Source organism: Herpailurus yagouaroundi, unplaced genomic scaffold, assembly GCF_014898765.1.
Source record: "Herpailurus yagouaroundi ecotype Mexico unplaced genomic scaffold, PumYag 216, whole genome shotgun sequence".
Lineage (NCBI taxonomy): Eukaryota > Metazoa > Chordata > Mammalia > Carnivora > Felidae > Herpailurus > Herpailurus yagouaroundi.
In genome coordinates, this window is record NW_024412447.1 from 7,520,917 (window position 1) to 7,540,889 (window position 19,973).

The 19,973-nt window shown below is 50.9% G+C and overlaps 2 protein-coding genes and 1 long non-coding RNA gene across 4 annotated transcripts in view; 1 reads left to right on the plus strand and 2 right to left on the minus strand.

Moving 5' to 3' along the window:
- TFR2 (transferrin receptor 2) overlaps positions 1-5,987 on the minus strand; it is a 15,065-nt gene extending 9,078 nt beyond the window's left edge. The window contains exons 1-5 of one of the 2 annotated variants that reach the window (XM_040455978.1): positions 5,969-5,987; positions 4,806-4,866; positions 4,312-4,561; positions 4,014-4,200; positions 57-197 (exon numbers count right to left, since the gene is read on the minus strand). In XM_040455978.1, the coding sequence (XP_040311912.1) occupies positions 57-197; positions 4,014-4,200; positions 4,312-4,561; positions 4,806-4,838 (611 nt within the window). In that variant the 5' untranslated portion in view covers positions 4,839-4,866; positions 5,969-5,987. The remainder of the gene's footprint in view (positions 1-56; positions 198-4,013; positions 4,201-4,311; positions 4,562-4,805; positions 4,867-5,968) is intronic. The other variant, XM_040455979.1, reaches the window with a different exon arrangement.
- Positions 5,988-6,063: 76 nt separating this feature from the next.
- On the plus strand, positions 6,064-15,370 carry LOC121017643 (uncharacterized). Its single transcript, XR_005784838.1, has 3 exons — positions 6,064-6,262; positions 11,349-11,528; positions 14,469-15,370. It is a non-coding gene; the product is annotated as an uncharacterized LOC121017643 (long non-coding RNA).
- ACTL6B (actin like 6B) lies at positions 6,340-19,284 on the minus strand. Its single transcript, XM_040455997.1, has 14 exons — positions 19,165-19,284; positions 18,618-18,694; positions 18,248-18,413; positions 17,868-17,968; positions 12,574-12,671; positions 11,808-11,902; positions 11,635-11,741; positions 10,898-10,987; positions 10,680-10,741; positions 10,453-10,567; positions 10,234-10,314; positions 10,042-10,137; positions 9,738-9,824; positions 6,340-6,631 (listed from the first exon to the last, which is right to left on the minus strand). Exons 1-14 carry the CDS (start codon positions 19,187-19,189, stop codon positions 6,551-6,553), a joined length of 1,281 nt encoding a protein of 426 aa, XP_040311931.1. The 5' UTR covers positions 19,190-19,284; the 3' UTR covers positions 6,340-6,550.
- Positions 19,285-19,973: the final 689 nt, after the last annotated feature.

The window sequence follows — 19,973 nt, forward strand, 5'->3', positions numbered from 1 at the left end:
GGGCGCGCCCCCCGCGCGCCCCCCGCGCGCCCCCCGCGCGCCCCCCGCGCACTCACGGGTCCGGGAACTGCAGCCCCACGTAGTGCGTATCCATCCAGACGTGGTCCAGCTTTTGGCCCAAGAGCGCCACTCGGATGTCCTGAGCCAGGGCCGCCATGCCGGCCGAGCCAGCCACCCTTTTCCGAAGGCTGGTTTGCCTGAGCGGGAAGAGGTGGGATTGGGGCGTGGAAGGGGAAGAAGGGGACTTCTGGACGCCTGGAGGAGAGGGAGGGAGGGGGGCTGATGCCAGAGACGTGGGGTCGCCCTGGGGCCTGGGCAGTGACGGACTCCCAAGTCTCTCCCTGACTCGACCATTACCATCCATCCCATTACCACCCGGGCTGCCAGTCAGCGTCTCTAAGGCCTCCTTCCTCCTTAGCTTTCTTGGTATCTTGTCCACCATCTCTTAGGTTATTACTGGCTCAATCCAAACTTCCCGATTTACTGCCTTTCCACACATATGCATACCGTCCTGTGCTTTGCCCCACATATGAAAAACACTTTTCTTCCAAAGGGCTAACTGGGCGGATGTGGCCCTCCATCTCCCCCACCCTCCACCTGAGTCTCACAGAGCTATCTTAACATCGTGGTTCCAGGTGTGATAGTGGGGCCCCTTGTCTTGGAGACCTCACCCTGTCGTCTTCCATAGTCACCACCTAACTAGTGAGCCTGTTGTCACCTGAGCTTCAGGCATGGCCTCCCTGACAACAGGCTTCACCTGCACCCTCTCCAAGGTGGACAGACTCCTCCCTCCTCAGCAGCATCATTGAATACCCCTCTACCTTTTGCCTTGGCAGAAACCCAGCTGTCCCCTGAGACGCCGGGTTCCTATGGGGCTCTGGTTCTTCTACCACCTGCACTTGCAGTGGAGGCAGGCCCCTGGCTCCACGGTTGGAATTTCTGGCCATTACTGCTCTGGGAGAACTCTCTTCCTTTGAAGCCTGGACCATCCAGCTTTCCCACGCTCTGCCCCTCTTTCAGACAATCGGTCACTTTTCCGCTTTCATCAAGGACTTTGGTATCTGGCATATCATTTTCATCTCCACTAAGGAACTCCACCAAGTTTCTGCACTACTTCAAAATCCACATGCAGGGTCACCTTAGTCTCAGCCTCCACCCTCTGAGCTCTCGCGAGGACCACTGCACTCCATGGTCTAAGTGGTTTTCTCAAGACCATTCCTGCCTCCCACTCCGCCCCCATCCAGGAGCTCAAGTATTTGTTTGAAACTGCATCCATCAGTGCGTTCGTAAAATAGATGATGCATAACAGTAAATTAGATGTACACGCTGCAATATATAGACCTTGAAAACATGGCATTAAATTAAAAGAAAAATTTATCAAAATTAAAAACACACTAGAGAGACACTAGAGAGAGCTGTATCTGAGTAGTGGGTCTTGGAGTGACTTTTTTTTTTTTTTTTACATTCCTCTTTATATTTTTCCACATGGCTTAACTTTAAAAACAATGAACATAGAGGATGTTATGCAACCATTAAATGTTTTGAAAATTCTACCTATCCATGTAGAACATTCCATATATGACAAAGCTATGTGTGTATTTAAAGGCGCACATCAAACACATCAGATGAGGTGCTTCTGGGTGAGGAGACGAGGGAGGAGGGCTCAGAGTTAGGGAGGGAAATTAAATAAGAAAATCCTTTGCTGAGGACACTGAACTACTGCCCCAGGAGTATCATGAACTCTGTTCTTTCACCAACCTTAAAAAACAAAACAAACAAACAAACAAACAAAAAAAACAACCAAAAAAAAAAACCCACTAAAAACTCCCCCTACATCTGATCATGATACTCTGTTGTTTCAAATTCTTCTTTTCTCTCTTTCCTCTTAAAATCCAAAGCAGTTTGGGTAGCCATTAAGGCCTTATATGACCTGAGCCATATCCACCTTGACACCGCAGCTCCCCATGACCACAGGTCAAAATTCAAGCCCTGTGATGTGCCATTAAAGACTTTTCTGGGTCTGTCCTGTCTGGACCCCTCTGTACTCATTCAGACAGCCACAAGGACCTTCGTTCACTTCCTCCAATAGGCCACCATTCTCACCCCAGGCCCTCTGCACCTGCTGTTCTCTGGCCTAAAATGCTTTTCCACCTTCTCTTGGCCTGGTGAACAACTCACCCCTTGGGGTCAGCTCCTCACTTCCTTAAGGAAGCCTTCCCTGACCCCCACTCTAAGTCAGATCTCCCTGGTTATAGTCATTGCAATGATGCTAGTAACAAATACATAGTCAGGAATGTGATTATTAGTTCACTATTGATTTCCCCCAATAGACTGAAAGCTCCATAAGGACAAGGTCCAGACTTTTGTTCTCTGCTCTATCGCCCCCACCTACTACTTAGCCTAGCACTTGCCACACGGTAGGTGCTCAAAAATATTTGGTGGACAAACAAATGAATGACCTCATCAATGTCACTGCCAGTTCAGCCATTTACTTCCCTGGTCACACCCTGCTCTTGTCATTACCCAGAATTCCGTCTCCAGAATATTTATCCACTGAGGATTTACTGAACACTAACTAAATGCCAGGCACTTTGCTAAGTGTTGGAGATGTCAGAATAAATAGGACACAATTTATCAGATAAATGTTAAAAGTTCCAATATCCCACTCTCTGACTAGAGCTTTCCAGGTTCCAGCTTGCTCCCTGACCCTCACTATACCTGCTCTTCAACCACATTGAGTACTCCAGACTGTCCGATCTCTCCAAGCCTCTCTGCAGCTTTCCCTTCCTTCTCCATTCACCCTGGAGTCATGCATCACTTCATCGCTCGCTCCCCCTCACTGCCACCCTCTTGCCCTCCCCACCCTCTGATGATATCCACAGTGCCACACCTCACCCTGCAACCTGGCAAACCGCTTGTTCAGTCTGTACCCAGCCGACCGAGTGTTGCCCAAGAAAATAAGAAGCCCTGGGGCGCCTGGGTGGCTCAGTTGGTTAGGCATCTGACTCTCGATTTCAGCTCAGGTCATGATCTCACTGTTTGTGGGATCGAGTCCCTAGTCCAGCTCTGTGGTGACAGCCCAGAGCCTACTTGGGATTCTCTCCCTCTCTCTCTGCCCCTCCCCTGCACTCTCTCTCTCTCTCTCTCTCAAAATAAATAAAAATTAAAAAAAAATAAAAAGCTATCTGGAGTCTACAGCAAAGTTCATACTCCATAACAAAGTAATATAAAAACATTCCTGTGAAAGTCAGGAAATAGGCATATCTCCAGTCATCATTACCTAAATTCACATCCTCTAATGCGATAAGCAATGAGAAAAGACAGAAAAGGTATAGACATTGAGAAAGAGGCTATACATCTCTCACTAGCTATAGCTTATATGACTTTCTACTTAGAAAACCCAGGAGAATCCACTGAAACCACTATTTCTGACCAAAGAGAGGGCTATTGGAGGCCTGACCTCTGAACCTACCTGGGCAGCTCCTTCCCAATAGGGAAAGTGACCTCAGGAACACAAGAGAAACACTGGCCTGCTTGGGCTGAGCTTCAGGCCTGCATGGTCTGTATCTGGATGGCATCTCTCACAAATTAGAGGGAAGGTCTATGCTCACAAATGCATTTGCTTGCTCATTTTTTCAGATTCCTTAAAATGTCCCTTCTCAGAAACCCCCAGAGCTTCCCACAGCCACAGGTCAAAATCCAAGCCCTGTGATGTGGCACTCAGGACTTTTCTGGGTCTGTCCCGCCTCCTGTCTGGATACTGGACCCTTCTGCTCTCACTCAGAGAGTCAGCTCCCACATCTCCTAAGGGTGCCATCCTCAGAGCCAGAGCCCCTCTGCAACCTTATCTCTGGGATGCCCCCCCACCTCCCCTCAGCTCCAAGTGCCTGACATCCTTCCCAGGACCACTCCCAGGGAGGCCAGGGAGGCAAGTGGAAGGCCTCAGAAGGGGCCCCGCACCAGAGTCCTGGGCAGAGGGAAGGAGGCTGTGTTCCGGCAAGGCTGACCCTTACCTGATTGTGTCCTCCAGGTGCCCCTCCCCCAGGAACCTCAGGAACATTGCCTGGAGGTCGCTCCAGTACAAGGTGCCCTGGTGGGAGTCTGGGCCCGGCTCATAGTTTATATCCTCGCTGACCACCAACACGTCATCCCCGCATGCCTGGCAGGACCCTCGGAAGGCCACATAGCCCAGAAGGAAAGCTGGGGGATGGCAAGATGGAGATGCCCTTGTACCCCCCTCTGGATTCCAGAAATCCACCCCCAACCCAGGCCCTTCACTGACGGGGGAATGGGGTAGGGGATGACTCTCACCCCCAGTGAAGATCAGCAGGGTTGTCAGGACCAGGTAGGGGGCAGCCCTTCGTGCTGTTGCTGCCCAGAGTCCGAGGTTCTGCTTCCCTGCTCTGGAGCCCAGGTCAGGGCCCCTCAGCTCCATAGGGCAGAAGTGGATGGGTGGCTCAGCCCCCTCCTCCCCGTCTTCCTCTTCCTCCTCCAGGCGCCACTGCTGGGTGCCCTCCACGCGCTTGTAGATGGTCTGAGAGGGTCGTGGGGACAGCCTTTGCTGCACAGGGCACGGTGGGCATGAGATTGGGAGAAGAGGCGTGGGGGATAGGCTAGGATCTGGCAATAACAGTCAGTGACTATGGGGTGCCAGAGGAGCACAAGGCAGGGGAAAGGGTCCTGAGAGGCAAGCTGCAGGGGAAAGATGGAGGTGGGGAGGGGAGGGGCCAGCTTTGGGGTTTGGGAGGGGGCTGAAGGACCTAGAGAGAAGGCCTAACGTGTCCCCCAACCCCACTCGGTCTTACCGTTCTGTGAAGTAGACCCCAAAGCCGCTCCATGCTCGTGCCCCCTCCTGAGCCTCGCCGGCTGTTCCCCCAACAGTGATAAACCGTTTGTGGGAGCCCCAAGAGGGCCCCTTATCAGCCCTGGCAGGCAGCCTGAGCCTAGGCCGTTCTTGTCCCCCCCCCAAAGGGTGGGGGCACAGTCCTGGCCTCAGTCCAGCCTTCCAGATATGAACCCCCAGCCCAGGCCAGAGGACAAGGGGCTGTGCCCTCCCCTGCCAATCCCTCCACAGTCCCACTTCCGCCCCCTTCCTGCAAAACAATCAATTTTTTTACCTTGGGGCAGACTTTGGCCTCCTAGTTCCCATCAGGGGTGGGGGAAGGGGACTGATGGCTGGGGAGGGCAAAGATAAGGATGCCCTCTCCTGCTTCCACCCCTCCCAGTGTCCTTGGGGACCCCTTCCTAAGCTCCCCACTATGAAAACCTCACCCCCTCTCAAGTCATCTGGCTTGCAGGCCCACCAGTGAGTGCCCAGCCAGTCCCTGTAACACATTAGGCTTGGCTGGGGTGATCCTAAGCTGAAGTTGCCTAAGTGGTGTGACCTGGGGGTTGGTCTGGCCATGTGAATGCCTATCTCTTTGGAATCAGGCTGAAAAGTGGGTCTGGGGCTCCCGCTAACTTCTGGGGAGAGAGGGGCATGGGTGGGAGCATATGGTCAAGTAGGACCAGTGAGTGCTCCATGTTGGGGTTCTCCTGGATCTGTGAGTCAAGGCCCACCAGGCATTGGTGGGAAGTGTCCTGGTCAAGGCCTGGGCAGAACTGGGTGATCTTCAACAAGTCATGGTCTTCTCTGGGGCACCTGCGTCTCTTTGGTGACCGGAAGACATGACTTCTACCTCTTTGGGGTCTGGGCACCCCTGGAACACATCACGGGCACAAACTGCTAAGTTTTACCCACAATTTCACACACGGGATGCAGGTCCTCAGGCCCTACCGAGGATCCCAAGTAGCTCTGGAATAGAAGTGCTCAGGGGCCTCGTGTCGGGTCTCCCTTGGGAAACCTCAGCTCTTACCCAAATTGGGAGAGAGGCTCAGAGCTGCTGGGGCGCACCAGTGCCCCAGTCTCCGCCCCATTCTTGCCACCGCCAAGAGCCGGGAGAAGGAAGACGAGGCGCAGCCGGCTCACCTGAGTTGCAGGTCCGGGGGGCTTAGGCACCGCCTCCCACCTGAGGCCCGAAACCCCGCCTACCTAGGGCCCGCCCCAGCTCCGCCCCTCCCCTGCCGCGGGGTCTAGTCTCCAGCATCCGTTTCCTGTCCCAACTCGGCTCCTCGCTAGGGGCCCATTTGAGCGACTCTGCTGTGTCCTCGCTACGGGATCCTCCCTGGTTCCCCCTTGAAACCCGAGGCTTCTGCGGCTCCTGGATCTCTGTCCCCATCCGCAGACTTTGCCCCGGCGTCCACTGTGGGATCATCAAAGGACGTAGGTGTGGGCCTTCCTCCCCTCGCTTCCCCCCAGGCCCTTGACCCCACGCCCTCCACCCCCACCAAGCAGGCCAAACTTTTTTTTTTTTTCTTAAAACATTTTTACTCCTTTCAACCCAGAAACATCACATCTAAGCGGAAGAGAAGGGAGGGGAAGAGACGAGGGCATGGGGGTGGGGGCTTCGATGTGCGCTTGCGGAGGCCGAGCCAGGAAACCCTCTCCCCGCCTTTTGGCGTCCCCTATCCCACCGCGGCGGGCGGGCGAGTGGGTGTTGAGGGGACGCCCTCAGGGGCACTTCCGCTCCACGCACTGCTTCCCTCCCTCCTCATATTCCTGCTTGGAGATCCACATCTGCTGGAAAGTGCCCTGGGGGCGGGGGACGACAGAGGCCTTCAGGGCGGCCCTGGAGAGAGGAGGGGACGCCCCTCCCCACATTCCACCAGCAGGCCCAGCCCTTGGGAAACCCTCCCCCTGCCCTGCGATCCCCGCCTCTCCCGCCCATATCCCTTCCTCCTCCACCTCCCCAAGCCTCCCCGCCCTCCTTCATATTCAGAGGGTGAATACCCCTCCTCCAGTCGTTCAGTCAGAACATTGGTTCATTCATTCAACAAGTATTTATTGCGCACCTGTCTGCCCTGGGCCACGTGCTGTCTTCGAGGGGGGAGTGGAGCTTAGAGCCTCAGGCCAGCCAACCTGTCCCCCCCAAAGCCCCCACCCCCCAACACCTCCTGCACCTTTCGCTCCATCAGGCCTTACAAACTTGTCAAGTCTCCTGCATTCCCAAGAACAATCTTTCCTCCACCCTCACCCTTCCTGCACCACCTAACTTCTGGTTGGAGTGGTCTTCACCACCCACGCTGAACCTTGCCCCTTGAGGGTCTCCTGCACTGGGCATCCCAGACTGTCCCTTCTCTTTGATGGTTGCTTCACCTGTGCCTGAAAGCTAGTGCCTGTGTCCCTGGTACTGACCCTGTTTTCTGGGCTCACAGAACAAGCCTTGCAGAACCAGCTCCTCCTCTCCTGGGACTTTTGCTCAAGCACTAAAACCCCACCCCTCCCCCCAGTCTCCAGTCTGCAATGCTCAGCACTGAGTACTGGACCCAAATACTCAGCTGTCTTTCGGACACCTCTTTCTGAGTCTCTTGGGACCTCAAACTCAGCATGTCCAAGACTGAGTTCCCCTAGGCCTGGCCCAAACCTGCTGGTGTGGTCTCTCTCACCTTCTTCTTTTTTTTTTTTTTAATTTTTTTTTTTTGATGTTTATTTATTTTTGAGAGAGAGACAGACAGAGCACGAGTGGGGAAGGGGCAGAGAGAGAGAGAGAGGGAGACACAGAATCTGAAGCAGGCTCCAGGCTCTGAGCTGTCAGCACAGAGCCCCACGTGCAGCTCAAACTCATGAGCTGTGAGATCATGACACTTAACCCACAGAGTCACCCAGGTGCCCCTGGTCTTCTCACTTTCTATACTAATGCTGTCTGATACAGTGGCTATTGAGCACTTGTGGATGTCGAAATGTGACTAGTCTGAACTGACATGTGCTCTACAGTTGTAAAATACACAACAGATATTGAAGACTAAGTCCAGGAAAGAGAATGTAAAATATCTCACTTTGATATTGATCACCCATTAGAGACTCCTGGGTGGCTCAGTTGGTTAAGTGTCCAATTCTTGATTTTGGCTCAAGTCATGATCTCACAGTTTATGAGTTAGAGTCCCTCGTCGGGCTCCAAGCTAACAGTGTGGAGTCTTCTTGGGATTCTCTCCTCCCTCTCCCTCTTTCTCTGCCCTTCCTGCAGGTGCATGGCTCTCTCTCAAAATAAATAAATAAAATTAAAAAAATTATTGGTCACACCTTGAAATTATAATATTTTGGATATATTGGATTAAATAAAGTATATATATATATACATATATATATATTTTTTTTTCTTTTAACTAGAGGTGCCTGGCTGACTCAGTTTTTAAGTAACCTCTGCACCCAACGTGGGACTCAAAATCACAACCCCAAGATCAAGAGTCGTATGTTTCTATGAATGAGCCAGCCAGGTGCCCCAAAGAAAGTATATTTTTTCATTCTTTTTTTTTTTTTTTTTTAATTTGAGAGAAAGAAAATGTGCAAGCGGGGGAGAGGGGCAGAGGGAGAGAGAAAGAGACAGAGAGAGGGAGAATCTTAAGCAAGCTCAATGCTCAGCACAGAGCCCAACTTGGGGCTCAATCCCATGACCCCAGGATCATGACCTGAGCCTAAATCAAGAATCAGAATCTCAACCAACTGAGCCACCCAGGCACCCCAAAGTATATTCTTTAAACTTAATCTCACCTGATTCTTCAGGCTCTTTTAAAATATGGCTATTTAAAGTTTAAAGAACATTTAAAGTTGTATATGTGGCTCGCATTACATTCCTGTTGACCACAGCTGCCAGGAGCTAGCATCCTGAGCCTCATCCTGGACTCCTTCCCTCTTCCCTCTTGTATCCAAATGCTGTCCACATCTGTCAGTTGGACCTGTGATGAGCTGCCACTTCCACAGCCTGATACCCACTCCTCTGTCAAACCCCACTCCCAGCAGAGACCACAGCAGCCCTACTCAAGCCACTCACCACTCTGCTGCCCTAGTGAGTGAGCTTCCTAAACTCGGATATGACCGCGTCTGCCTATAGCAGACCTATAGCCTCTCCCTATAGCCCCAGCACCCTCTCTCTCTTTGCCACAGAAGTTCTTATTCAGTCTTCCATCTCAACTTCAACGCTCCTCTGAGTCCCTTCATGACCCTTGAACTAGGTCTGGTCCTCCCTTGAAGGGACATCCCTGCACTTTGTGGTCTCTTCCTGTTTAATGGCCTCAGCCTCTGGACTCTGCCTTCTCATGGGGGCCAGGACTAAGCCAGGCACACAGGTAGGCATGGCTGACATGTTCCCGGCCCTCAGCTGACTTCACACTATCAGCCTCCTCTATTTCTGACCCTTGCTTCTGTCTCCTTGAGGGCTGCCCCTCTGAGGGATGTCCTTCTTGCTCTGTTGTGGCCCCGCTGTCCCCTCTATGTGGCTGACGCCCGTGAGACGAAGTTTGCATCTCTGGCTCCCTGCTCACCGTGCCCAGTGACAGGTCCAGACAGGACCCTTTGCAGGGTCCCCTTGTGTCCAGCTCACACCCTGATCTCCTCATGCCTGACACAGTCTTCCCAAACATGCCTGTGACTGTCACGTTGCTTCCTCTCCCCAACCTCTGTGTCTCCCCTTTGCTAAGAACAGTGGGTGCCCCATCCACAGTCTCAACCCCAACCAGTCTCTCCAGCTCCTTTCCTTCTGCTCCCTGATTTGCCCCGATGGAGCATTCACTGGCTGCTCTTTCTCAAAAATATGTTTGTTGAATGAATGAATGAATGAATGAGGAGGCGGGCAAGGGGATGGGGCTGTTCGGGCCTGCCCCTTTCCCACAGTCAGTGCTAGGCCAAGCCCTGTCCATCTCACCAGCGAGGCCAAGATGGAACCCCCGATCCAGGGGCTGAACTTGCGCTCCATGGTGCTGTTGCTGGCGATGAGCTTCAGTCGCATGCTCTGGGGAGAAAGAGAGGGACAGGCGGGGGAGGAGGGGGGAGGAAACACCTGGGTTCTGGGAAGGGACAGGGCTGGAAGTGGGGAGGACTGGGAAGTCACAGGGGGAGTGTCTGCTCTGGTGGCCAGAATGCCTGATGTTGGGGAAGGAGGAAGGACTAAGTCCTAAAGAGCTAAGCCACGACTGGAGTCCAGGGCCCTGGCCGCAGTGGGCTCTTACCGGTGGGGTCTTCTGGGAGAGCTCTCGATTGAGCCTGTCAGTGAAGCCCTGGAGCAGTGTGTTCCCGCCAGTGACAATGACACTGCCATATAAGCCCTGAGAGCAGAGAGGAGTGAACCTTCAGGGAAGAGCCCCTCCCCGTCTCCCCACTGCTCCTGGGCCCCTTTGCCCAGACACAGGCTTGGGCCTCACCGGGCGAATGTCGATGTCACACATGCCAATGCTGGTGGTCACCACGTGGCCCACACCCAGCATGGTGTTCCCCGACAGGCCCTGCCGAGAAAGGTGATCTAGGTTTCCAGCCTCTGCCCCCTCTCCCCAGACCCCGGTGATCCTTCCCAGCCTCCCCGACATGCCGGCATCCAGGGAATCCAATCAGCCCCCACCTCAACACCCTCCGCCCAGCCCAACCTTGACATTGGAGGGATCAAACAGGCCCTCAGGGATGCGGAGCCGCTCAGCACCGTAGTCTGTGTTGTAGCCATTGGGCATTTCATAGTGCACTGTGGGCATTTGTGCAGCCACCCTGCCCAGAAAAGAGTGAGACTCTGCCTGGGGGTGCTCACAAAGGACCAGAGGTCCCCTGAGAGTCCCAGGCCTGTCCTCTTTCCCGCCCTCCAGCAGGGAATGCCACTCACTGCTCATCATAGGGAGAGTCTGAGACCTGCAGCACAGAGGCCTGGAAGTCCTGGATCACCTCCTGAGGACCCAGGGAGGTAGTGAGGGTCTGGTCTCCCTCCTCAGCACCCCCAAGTACCCCCTCCTGCAGGGCCTCTCTGTCCCTTCCCCTCTTCTCATGGTAGGGGACGAGGAGCTGGGGAGGGGCAGGGGCTATTTCAGGGGACGCTGTCCTCACATTGCACATGTAGTTATGCCAGGACTTGGAAACCTGGGGTAGCTTCTCCTTCTTCTTCCAGTTTGGGGGGGCGCCTTCCCGTACGGGTTCCTGTGGGGCACAAAGCCTGTGAGTGCCCTTCCCCACCCCACACCTGCCCAGCCCACCTGGACCACACCTGTGCTCCTACACCGAACAGGCACTGGGTTCTTTGCTCTGTTGGCCACAAAAGGCAGCAGAAGAGAGAGAGTAGGGAGAACCTGTTCCCATGTCTGTCACTCATGCAGCAGTACAGCTATCTGAAAGGCCCAGTCAGAGGAAGCTAAGGGCATGGGGAATATAGTAAGAGATCAGACAGAACCTTAAGGGGCTTTTTCCTGAGCCGTGTTCCATGTGGGGGTCCAAGATGGACCCTTGCATGCAGTGTCTCACTTAACACGGCAGCCTTGCATGGTGTTATTCCACTTTGCAGGGGAAGAAACTGAGGTTCAGGAAGCTTCAATCTCATGCTGTGGGGTCACACAGCTTTTACATGGCAAAGGCACACCTTGAACCTGGGTCTACCACACTGACCCTCCTACATCCTGCTCCCAGCTGGCTGTATGGCCTCGGACATGTCCTTCAGCATGCCTGGACCTCTGATGCTTCGATTGTAAGTTGGGTCCTCTGGGGGCCCTGCTACACCCTTTTCTGTTATCTAGTGGGTCAGTGGGTCAACAGTCATAGGGTGAGTGCCCAGGACTCCTCAGAGACCCCACCTTGGCTGCAATCATGTAGGGTGGGATGATGTCAATGGCCATTTCCTGGAAGAGCTCCCGGCACTGCATGGAGATGAAGTCTCCTGCCAGAGGTGACTTGACAATGCCTGGAAAGGGAAGGGACGTTAGGGCCTTGTCCCCCAAGACACCCCCGAGCCCTACCGAGGCCTCACCTTGTTGTAGGACATAGCCGTCATGCACTGGGATGGCCGTGGTGTGGGTGGCCCCACTGTCCAGCACCAGGCCTGTGGAACGTCCATTTGCAAAGCTGGCATGGGATGGGTAAGTCAAAGACATGGTGGTAGTGAGGGGGCTGGGACTCAGGTCTGGCCTGGTCACCCTCTGCTCTCCTGGTCCAGCCCATTCACAATCTGCAAATCTCTCATTCTGGTTTGTGACCCATGACTGGAGGAAAGCTCCTGAGACCCCTGTCACTTCTTCCCTGTCTGAATCACAACTTCCTCTTTTTCTTCCTTCTGAGCTCCCAGTCTCTCTGGAGTCTTGGTTCAGTGTTCTATTGGCTCCTTGAAATGGGGGGCCATATTGCCCCAATGCCTAGCTCAGGAGTTAATGCAAGGTAGATCCTTAAAAAAAAAAAAAAAAAATGCTTGATTGGCTATTTGGGGAGGAAACTCCTCAGTGTTATATCCCTCCCTGTTCTCTCCAGTCCCAGCCCCTGCTGTCTACTTGGCCCAACTCTGTCCGTCTGTCTGTCTGTCTCTGTTCAGCTTGATCCAAGGACTAGGAAAGAGCCACTGATCTGGCTGCCCCCGGGGTCAGAAGGCCCACAGAAGGCCCTCTGCACTAATGGGGCACAGAGTGGGTATCTGCCATCCAGGACACTAATCTGCACAGAATCAGGTCCAGCCTCCAGTTTAGCACACCATGAACCCCACCCTGGCCCTCCACCCAGGCAGAGCAGCTCAGCCCAGAGGATACGCGGTGAGCACAGCCGTCTTGCATAAGAAGAAGGCAGGAATGTTGTACTGCTCGAACATCAGCTCTGTCAGCTTCTCCCGCTTGGCCCGTGTATTCCACTGGGGAGAAAGTATAGGAGGGGAGGATTCAAAAAGAGGGAGGCACAGACCCATGTACGACACACACATGCACACGCGCGTGCACGCACACACACACACACACACACACACACACAAAACTTGGACTGGGGAGAGTTCAGGCCTCTTGATCCACATAGACCTTTAGAATGTGAGAACTATGGAGAATTTTAAAGATCACATTCCAATTCAGCTGAAGAAAATAAAACTCAGAGAGGGAGAATAACTTGCCCAAGATCACACAGAAAGCTCTGGGTAGAGCTTGGTAGAGTCATAGTCTCTTGACTTCTGGCCCAGTGTTCTTTATTTTATTTTTTATTTTTAATTAGTTAATTTAATTTACTTATTATTTTATTTATTATTTTTTTAATGTTTATTTATTTTTCAGACAGAGACAGAGCATGAACAGGGCAGGGTCAGAGAGAGAGGGAGACACAGAATCCGAAGCAGGCTCCAGGCTCTGAGCACAGTCTCTGAGCCTCAGCACAGAGCCCGACGCGGGGCTTGAACCCACAGACCGTGAGATCATGACCTGAGCCGAAGTCGGACGCTCAACCGACTGAGCCACCCAGGCGCCCCTAATTATTTTTTTTTAAGTAGGCTTCACACTCATGACCCTGAGATCAAGAGTTGGACGCTTAACCAACTGAGCCACCCAAGCACCCCTCAGTGTTCTTTATTGTACAATATATACTTCAGGCTCCTTTCAGCCTCCAATTTATCCCTCTTTCCCATTTTAATCATCTCAGAGGGAAGAAAGCTGGGAAGAGGATTTCTGGGTAAAAATTGTGGATTGAATACAAACATCAAATTTTATTCTCTTCCAAGATCCCAGCAAAAGTATAATAAAGGGGCAATTTAAAAAGACATAAACCCATGTCACCTGGCTGGCTCAGTCACTAGAGCATGCAACTCTTAATCTTGGAGTCACGAGTTCAAGCCCCACATTGGGCTTGAGAATTTGGGCTTGAGATTTCTTGAGGAAAAAAAAAAGACATAAACCCACAAAAGCCAACCAGCACGTGAGAAGATGCTCAACATTGTTGGCCATTAGCGAAATGCAGATCAAAAGCACAATGAGATGCCATTTCATACCCACTAGTGTGTTGATAATAATCAAGGGGAAAATAAAGGTATAGAGAACCCCCACCCCTTGTCCCTTGCGGGGGGGGGGGGGAGTAAAACGGTTCAGCCACTGTGGGGAACAATGAGTAGTTTCTCAAAAAGTTAAACATAGGATTACCATATGACCCAGCAATTCCACTCTTAGTTATATATCCAAAGACTTGAAAACAGGTACCAAATAAATCCATACATACAACTGTTCATAGCAGTACTACCCACAATAGCCACAGATGGAAAGTCCCCAAAAGTCCATGAAGGGAGAAATTAGAAAAACAAATGGTGGTATATCCATACAATGGAAAACTACTCGGCCATAATACAGAATAAAGTACTGACATATGCCATGACATGGATGAATCTTGAAAATATTATGCTAAGTGAAAGAATACAGACCCAAGAAGTCACATGGTGTATGATTCCACTTATGAGAAAGATACAGAATAGATCTATTCATAGAGACAGAAAGCAGATTGATGGTTACCAAGGGCAGGGAGAGTAGGAAGAAACTGGTTAATGAAAATGGATTTTCTTGTGGGGTGATGAAAATGTTTGGGAACTAGATAAAGATGATGACTGCACAACATTGTGAATGTATATTAAATGCCACCAAATTGATAACATTAAAAAGTTAATTTTATGTTATGTGAATTTTAGTTCAAAAAAGAGAGACAGGAAGAATCTTGGACAGACACCCTCAAGAGTTGGGAGTAACAAAGAAGGAGAAAACAACAACAAATTTTTGAAGAGCAGAAGCCAGATAGTTGAGTGGTAACTGACCTAACAGATTCAAGAACACTGACTCCTAAGCAGGTAATGGAAAAAGCCAAGAACAGCCTGTGTCAAATTGCGGACTTCTCACAGGGTTCAAGAATTTGTAGTTTCAGGCATCTCTGGCAGTTAAGGTTAAGGGAAAGCTTAAAAAAAAAAAAAAAAAAAAAAAAAGAGTGTTTAAAGCCATTCAAGTAATAGCTCCCTAAACTCTCTCCCCAGTTCCATCCATGTCACTGAGCTATTTATTACCCATCCTAGCCTCAGCAGAAGACTGAAGTTTATTCTCTAGACAGAATAACACTGAGGGGCTCTGGACAGGTGGGACACTTGACACAGTTGGGAGTGGAGACACTAAAAACAGGAGAATTAAGTGATTCCATGCATATTAAATGCTGAGAACCTCAGCCCTATTCCCTCACTCCCAGAAAGGGGGTGACCAGGCCTATCTGTAGGGTACAAGCTTTCTCCATGGGTTACATCAGAAATCTATAGATGCCAATTATCAGAGGCTGCCTAACAAACACCCCAGGCAAATCATCCTATAGCAACATCCTCTATCACCACAGCCAGTGAGTCCCCTCACTTCACATGGCTTTCAATCAGTGTTTTAGTCCACCACTTGTAAACATAAGCAGACAACCAAGGATTAGCAGAAATCTGAGAAAAGCCTCTAAAATGAGACAGAGACCCCCAGAAAGGGTAGAGAGGGAGTGGCTGGGTGGCTCAGTCTGCTGAGTGTTTGACTCTTGGTTTCGGCTTAGGTCATGATCTCACGGTTTGTGGGTTGAAGCTCCTCATTGGGCTCTGTGCTGACAGTGCAGAGCCTGCTTGGGTGTCTCTGTCTCCCTCTCTCTTTTCCCCTCCCTTGCTCTTTCCCACATGCTCATGCACTATCTTTCTCTCTGAAATAAATAAATAAATAAATGGCAGAGGAAAAAAAAGCAACTTGGAAGAACAGAGATTATGCAGGGAAATGAAAATTTCCAAAAACAGAAACAAAACTAATATCCTGAGTGAGCTAACATCATATTTCACCCATGAAGAAAGAATTGCATGTTCTAAAAAGTAACATTTGTAGAACCAAAAAACTCTTGAAAAGTAAAACTACAGAAGCAGAAATGAAAAACTCAATAGAAGAATTGAAAAATAAAGTTGAGGGAATATCTTGGAAATTATAGGAAGAGGGACGCCTGGGTGGCTTAGTTGGTTAAGCAACTGACTGGCTCAGGTCATGATCTTGTGGTTTGTGGGTTCGAGTCTCAAATCGCGCTCTGTGCTGACAGCTCAGAGCCTGGAGCCTGCTTCAGATTATGTGTCTCCCTCTCTCTCTGCCCCTCCTCCACTTGCACTCTGTCTCTCTGTGTCTCAAAAATAAATTTAAAAAAAGTTAAAAGAAATTAGAGGAAAATATGAAAGGAAGGAAAATATAAGAAAAAAGATAAGAAAATTACAGGATGAATTCAGGAGGTGCAAAATCCAAATAATACTTTCCTAAAGAAAGAACAGAGAATATTAAGAGAAATTAATCATCAAATAAGGAACTAAAATTACTTAATCAAATAATTACTGAATTATTTTTTCACTGAATTGAAAGACATAGATTTTCAGATTGAAGGGACATAATGAGTATCTAGAGCAATGGATGAAAATAAACCAATATAATATTGAGAAATTATAGAACACTAAGGACAAAGTGAAAATTCTATAGGCTTTCACAAAGGAAAGCATTACATCAAAAGATCAGGAATTAGACATCTCTGCCTTCTTTATTGTTATTTTTCCTTTTATTTATGGGTTTTTTTTAATTTTTATTTATTTATTTATTTATTTATTTATTTATTTATTTATTTTAGAGAGAGACAGAGTGCAAGTGAGGGAGGGGCAGAGAGAGTGGGAGACACAGAATTCGAGGCAGGCTCCAGGTTCGGAGCTGTCAGTACAGAGCCTGATGAGGGGCTTAAACCCATTAACCATGAGATCATGACCTGAGCCAAAGTCGGACAGTTAACCTACTGAATCACGCAGACACCTCACCTCTGCCTTCTTGATGGCAACAATAGATGTTGGAAGACAATGCAGAAGGACCTTCAAGATTCTGAAGAAAAATGATTTCTAATTTGGAATGTTATACCTAGCTAAGCTATCAATCCAAGGTCAGACATGCAAGATCTTAACATTTCTACTTCTCATGACCTTTCTAAGGCAGGTACTGGAGGATATGCTCCATGAAAATAAGGGAATAAATCAAGAAAAGGAGTGATGAGATACAAGAAACAGGACTTCTAACACAGGAGCGAGGTGTAGGGATGCCCTAAGATGATGGTGAAGGGAGATGTCAGGATGATATCTATGTTCTCTGTGTAGAAGGCAACAAGTCCAAAGTGGAGCAAATCACTGGGTTTTTGGAGAGATTTCTTCAAGAAGATGAAATTGATAGAATATCTAAAGGAATTAATGTTTTCAGAAAGGATATAGGTAACATAAGCTCATGAGTAATAAGCAGATGAATAATTTAGGGTCATATTATTAAGCAAATAGAAAACTAAGTCAAATAAAAACCAGCACAATTTTTAGCTTTAGGGAAAACAGAAAGCTGTGCAAGGAAAAGAAAAGTGACCATAGTTTATTGCCCAGCTCAGACCTTATTAGCATACATAAACATAAGAGTGTAAATACTGAATAATGATTTTTAAAAATCTAAAATACAACCGTATTTGTATTAAAGTGTGTGGTGTGGGCTGGAAGAGGAAAGTGAGCTCAATGTTTATTTTCTATGGTGGGAAATCAATGCCTAAAACTAAAAAAAATCCACAGGCAGCCTTTTAGTGTGATATTTGGAGATATGGAAGAACCTGACCCCCCCCCCAAAAAAAAATAGCTAAAAGAAAAGCCTCTGGAAAAGGGGAATGGAAGGAAGATGATATGAAGGCAGTTTTTTTCCTTAACATGTTTTACAAAGGAAATTGACAATGTGCATATATAACACTGACAAAAAAATTTTAAGTTAAAAAGTCAAACAAGGACTTTGGTGGATGGACCCCAGCAGGGATGGACTGAATGGGCAAAAGATAGGAGTGGATAGAATAGGAAGGTGGGGAGAAGACTAAACCAGGGAGGAAAGGAAGTGTTTTTGAAGATGGTGATGGTGGAGTTGGCAGCAAAGTCTGAAAAGTTAAGTGGAGTGATTGATGGCAGAGGCTTTGGGAGGGGTGGGAGAGACAAATGGCAGAAAGAATGCAGGGAGTCCCTAGGGCTGGACTAGGGGCTGGATGAGGCACTTACCGGGGCCTCGGACATGAGCACTGGGTGCAGGTTTGGCTCAGACTTGACGTGTTTACTGTAGGTGTGATCCAGGATGGCACGGAAGCACTCCCAGTCCTCAACTGGGGCCAGGAGACCAGCGGGGAGAGATGAGAGTGGGCCGGTAGGGGTCCAGGGACAGGAAGCAAAGGAAGGAGGGAGGCCAAGTCCAGAGGAGGAGATGGGAGATCAGTTTCAGCAGAAATCCCCCCTTCCTAGGAATCTGTCGGGCCCCTGGGCTGGGAACCAGGCAGCTGTGGGCAACTGCAAGGTAGACTCTGTGGGTGTGGGGTGATGTGCCCCCGGTTGTGGTGTGTGGGCTTCGGGTCTGTGTCGGGAGATGGTGGGTAGGGGCTCCTTACTCATGCCATTCTTGAGGGGCGACATGACCTCAGCTCCATCCCGAGGCACATGCAGGGCGTTGGTGTCGATGTGGAAGATCTTCCCTTTCTTCTCTTTCTCCCCCTCCAACTCCAGCCCGCCCCCCTCCTCCGCGGCCAGCAGCCCCACCGTGGTGGGGAAGTCAGCCTGGAGGGGGGCATGGGCAGGAAGAGGGATCAACCTCTTGCCCCTGTGCAGGCCCATGGCAAGGCCCTCAGCCCACCCCTGGGTTTACTCCCACATTCCCGCTCTGCAGAGCTTCTCTCTGTGTTGTGAGAACCCTGGGTCACTGGGAAGCCTGGAGGGGATTCCAGAGTCTCTCGGACTTGGGGATGGGGCTGGAAGGCTCACCTTGGGGCAGTCCTCCCCAGCGTACCCAGCGCGGACTGAGAAGGAGCCAATGTCAAAGACCAGCGCCCCCACCTCATCTGTGCGGGGAGACAGGTGTGTGAGGGGACCTCTCCCAAACTCTCTCCCCCTGGATAGCTCCGAGAGGAGGTCAGGGCAGAGCCACAGTCTCGCCACCTTCAACGCCGGCCGGGGTAGGTGGGAGCTCGGCCTGGAGTTCGGATCCTGGGAGTGGGGATCAAGCCTCCAGAATCCCTTCTTGCCTGGTGGCCTTATTCAGGCCACTCTCCTCGCCGGGAAAGAAGGGGCCAGGGGGGCCGGGAGGAGGTGAGTTGAATGATGGAGAGAGTGAGCCCAGTGCGCGCGAGCGACAGACCTGGGAGGACCAAAGGTAGGAGTGGCGCAGGACCCAAACCCAGGGCTGGACCCATTCGAGCGCCGAGGTGACAGGCCCTGGGGTGCCCAGAGCTCAGGTCGCGCGCGTGAGGGGTGCAGGGCTGCCGGCGAGGCCGCGACAGGCTAGGGAGCCTGAAGCCCGAGGCTAGCTCACCTCCGCCGTAGACGCCCCCGCTCATAATGCCCTCTCAGCGCTGCTCACGGCCCGTGGGCGGCGGCGGGATCAGCACCGAGGCGGACGGACAGCTCCCGGGATCCCGGGCGGGGCGGGGCGCGCAGTGGCCAATCAGGAGGTCGGATCCCCCGCCCCCAATGGCGCCGCAGATTGGCTGCGAGGCAAGACAATAACCTGACCGGGGGCCGCTGCTTTAAAGGGGCAGACACCAAAACTTCAAGATTGTGGGGAGGATAGCAAAGACTTTGAGATTGACCCTAAGGGATAACCAGGTAGAGAGCTGGCTGGCGTACAAAAGAGATGGAAATCTTGTCCACCTGGAGATCAGGACGCCGCAGGATGACTGATGGGGCCCCTGCTTCCTTACTGTTTTAAATGGGGTCGAGGAGAGGACTCCGTAGTCCTGGAGTCTTCCATTCTCAGGCTCCTGAGCAAGGTTCCGTCATACCCAAGTCTGAATGAAATCGCCCGGTGAAGGAGGGAAAGAAAGAAGGGAAGAAGAAAAGAGAGAGGTACAGGAGGGGGTGTGTCTCCATCTTCTCCCTGTTTCTTTCCACCCTCGTCTTTCTAATGGCCCCTCTTTTCCTCTCCCGTCCCTGGCGCCTGGGCCCTATACATACACACGTGTACCGTGTACCGTGTTCACACATTGGTGCTGAGCTAACCCATCTTTAGCTTCCTTTCCCCATCTATCTCTCCCCAGCTGTTCTCCTGGCCTGACACCACCTCCACAGCAGTTTTAATAGCAAAGGTCAGGGAGCTGCGTCTACAGACTCGCTTAGCTGAGA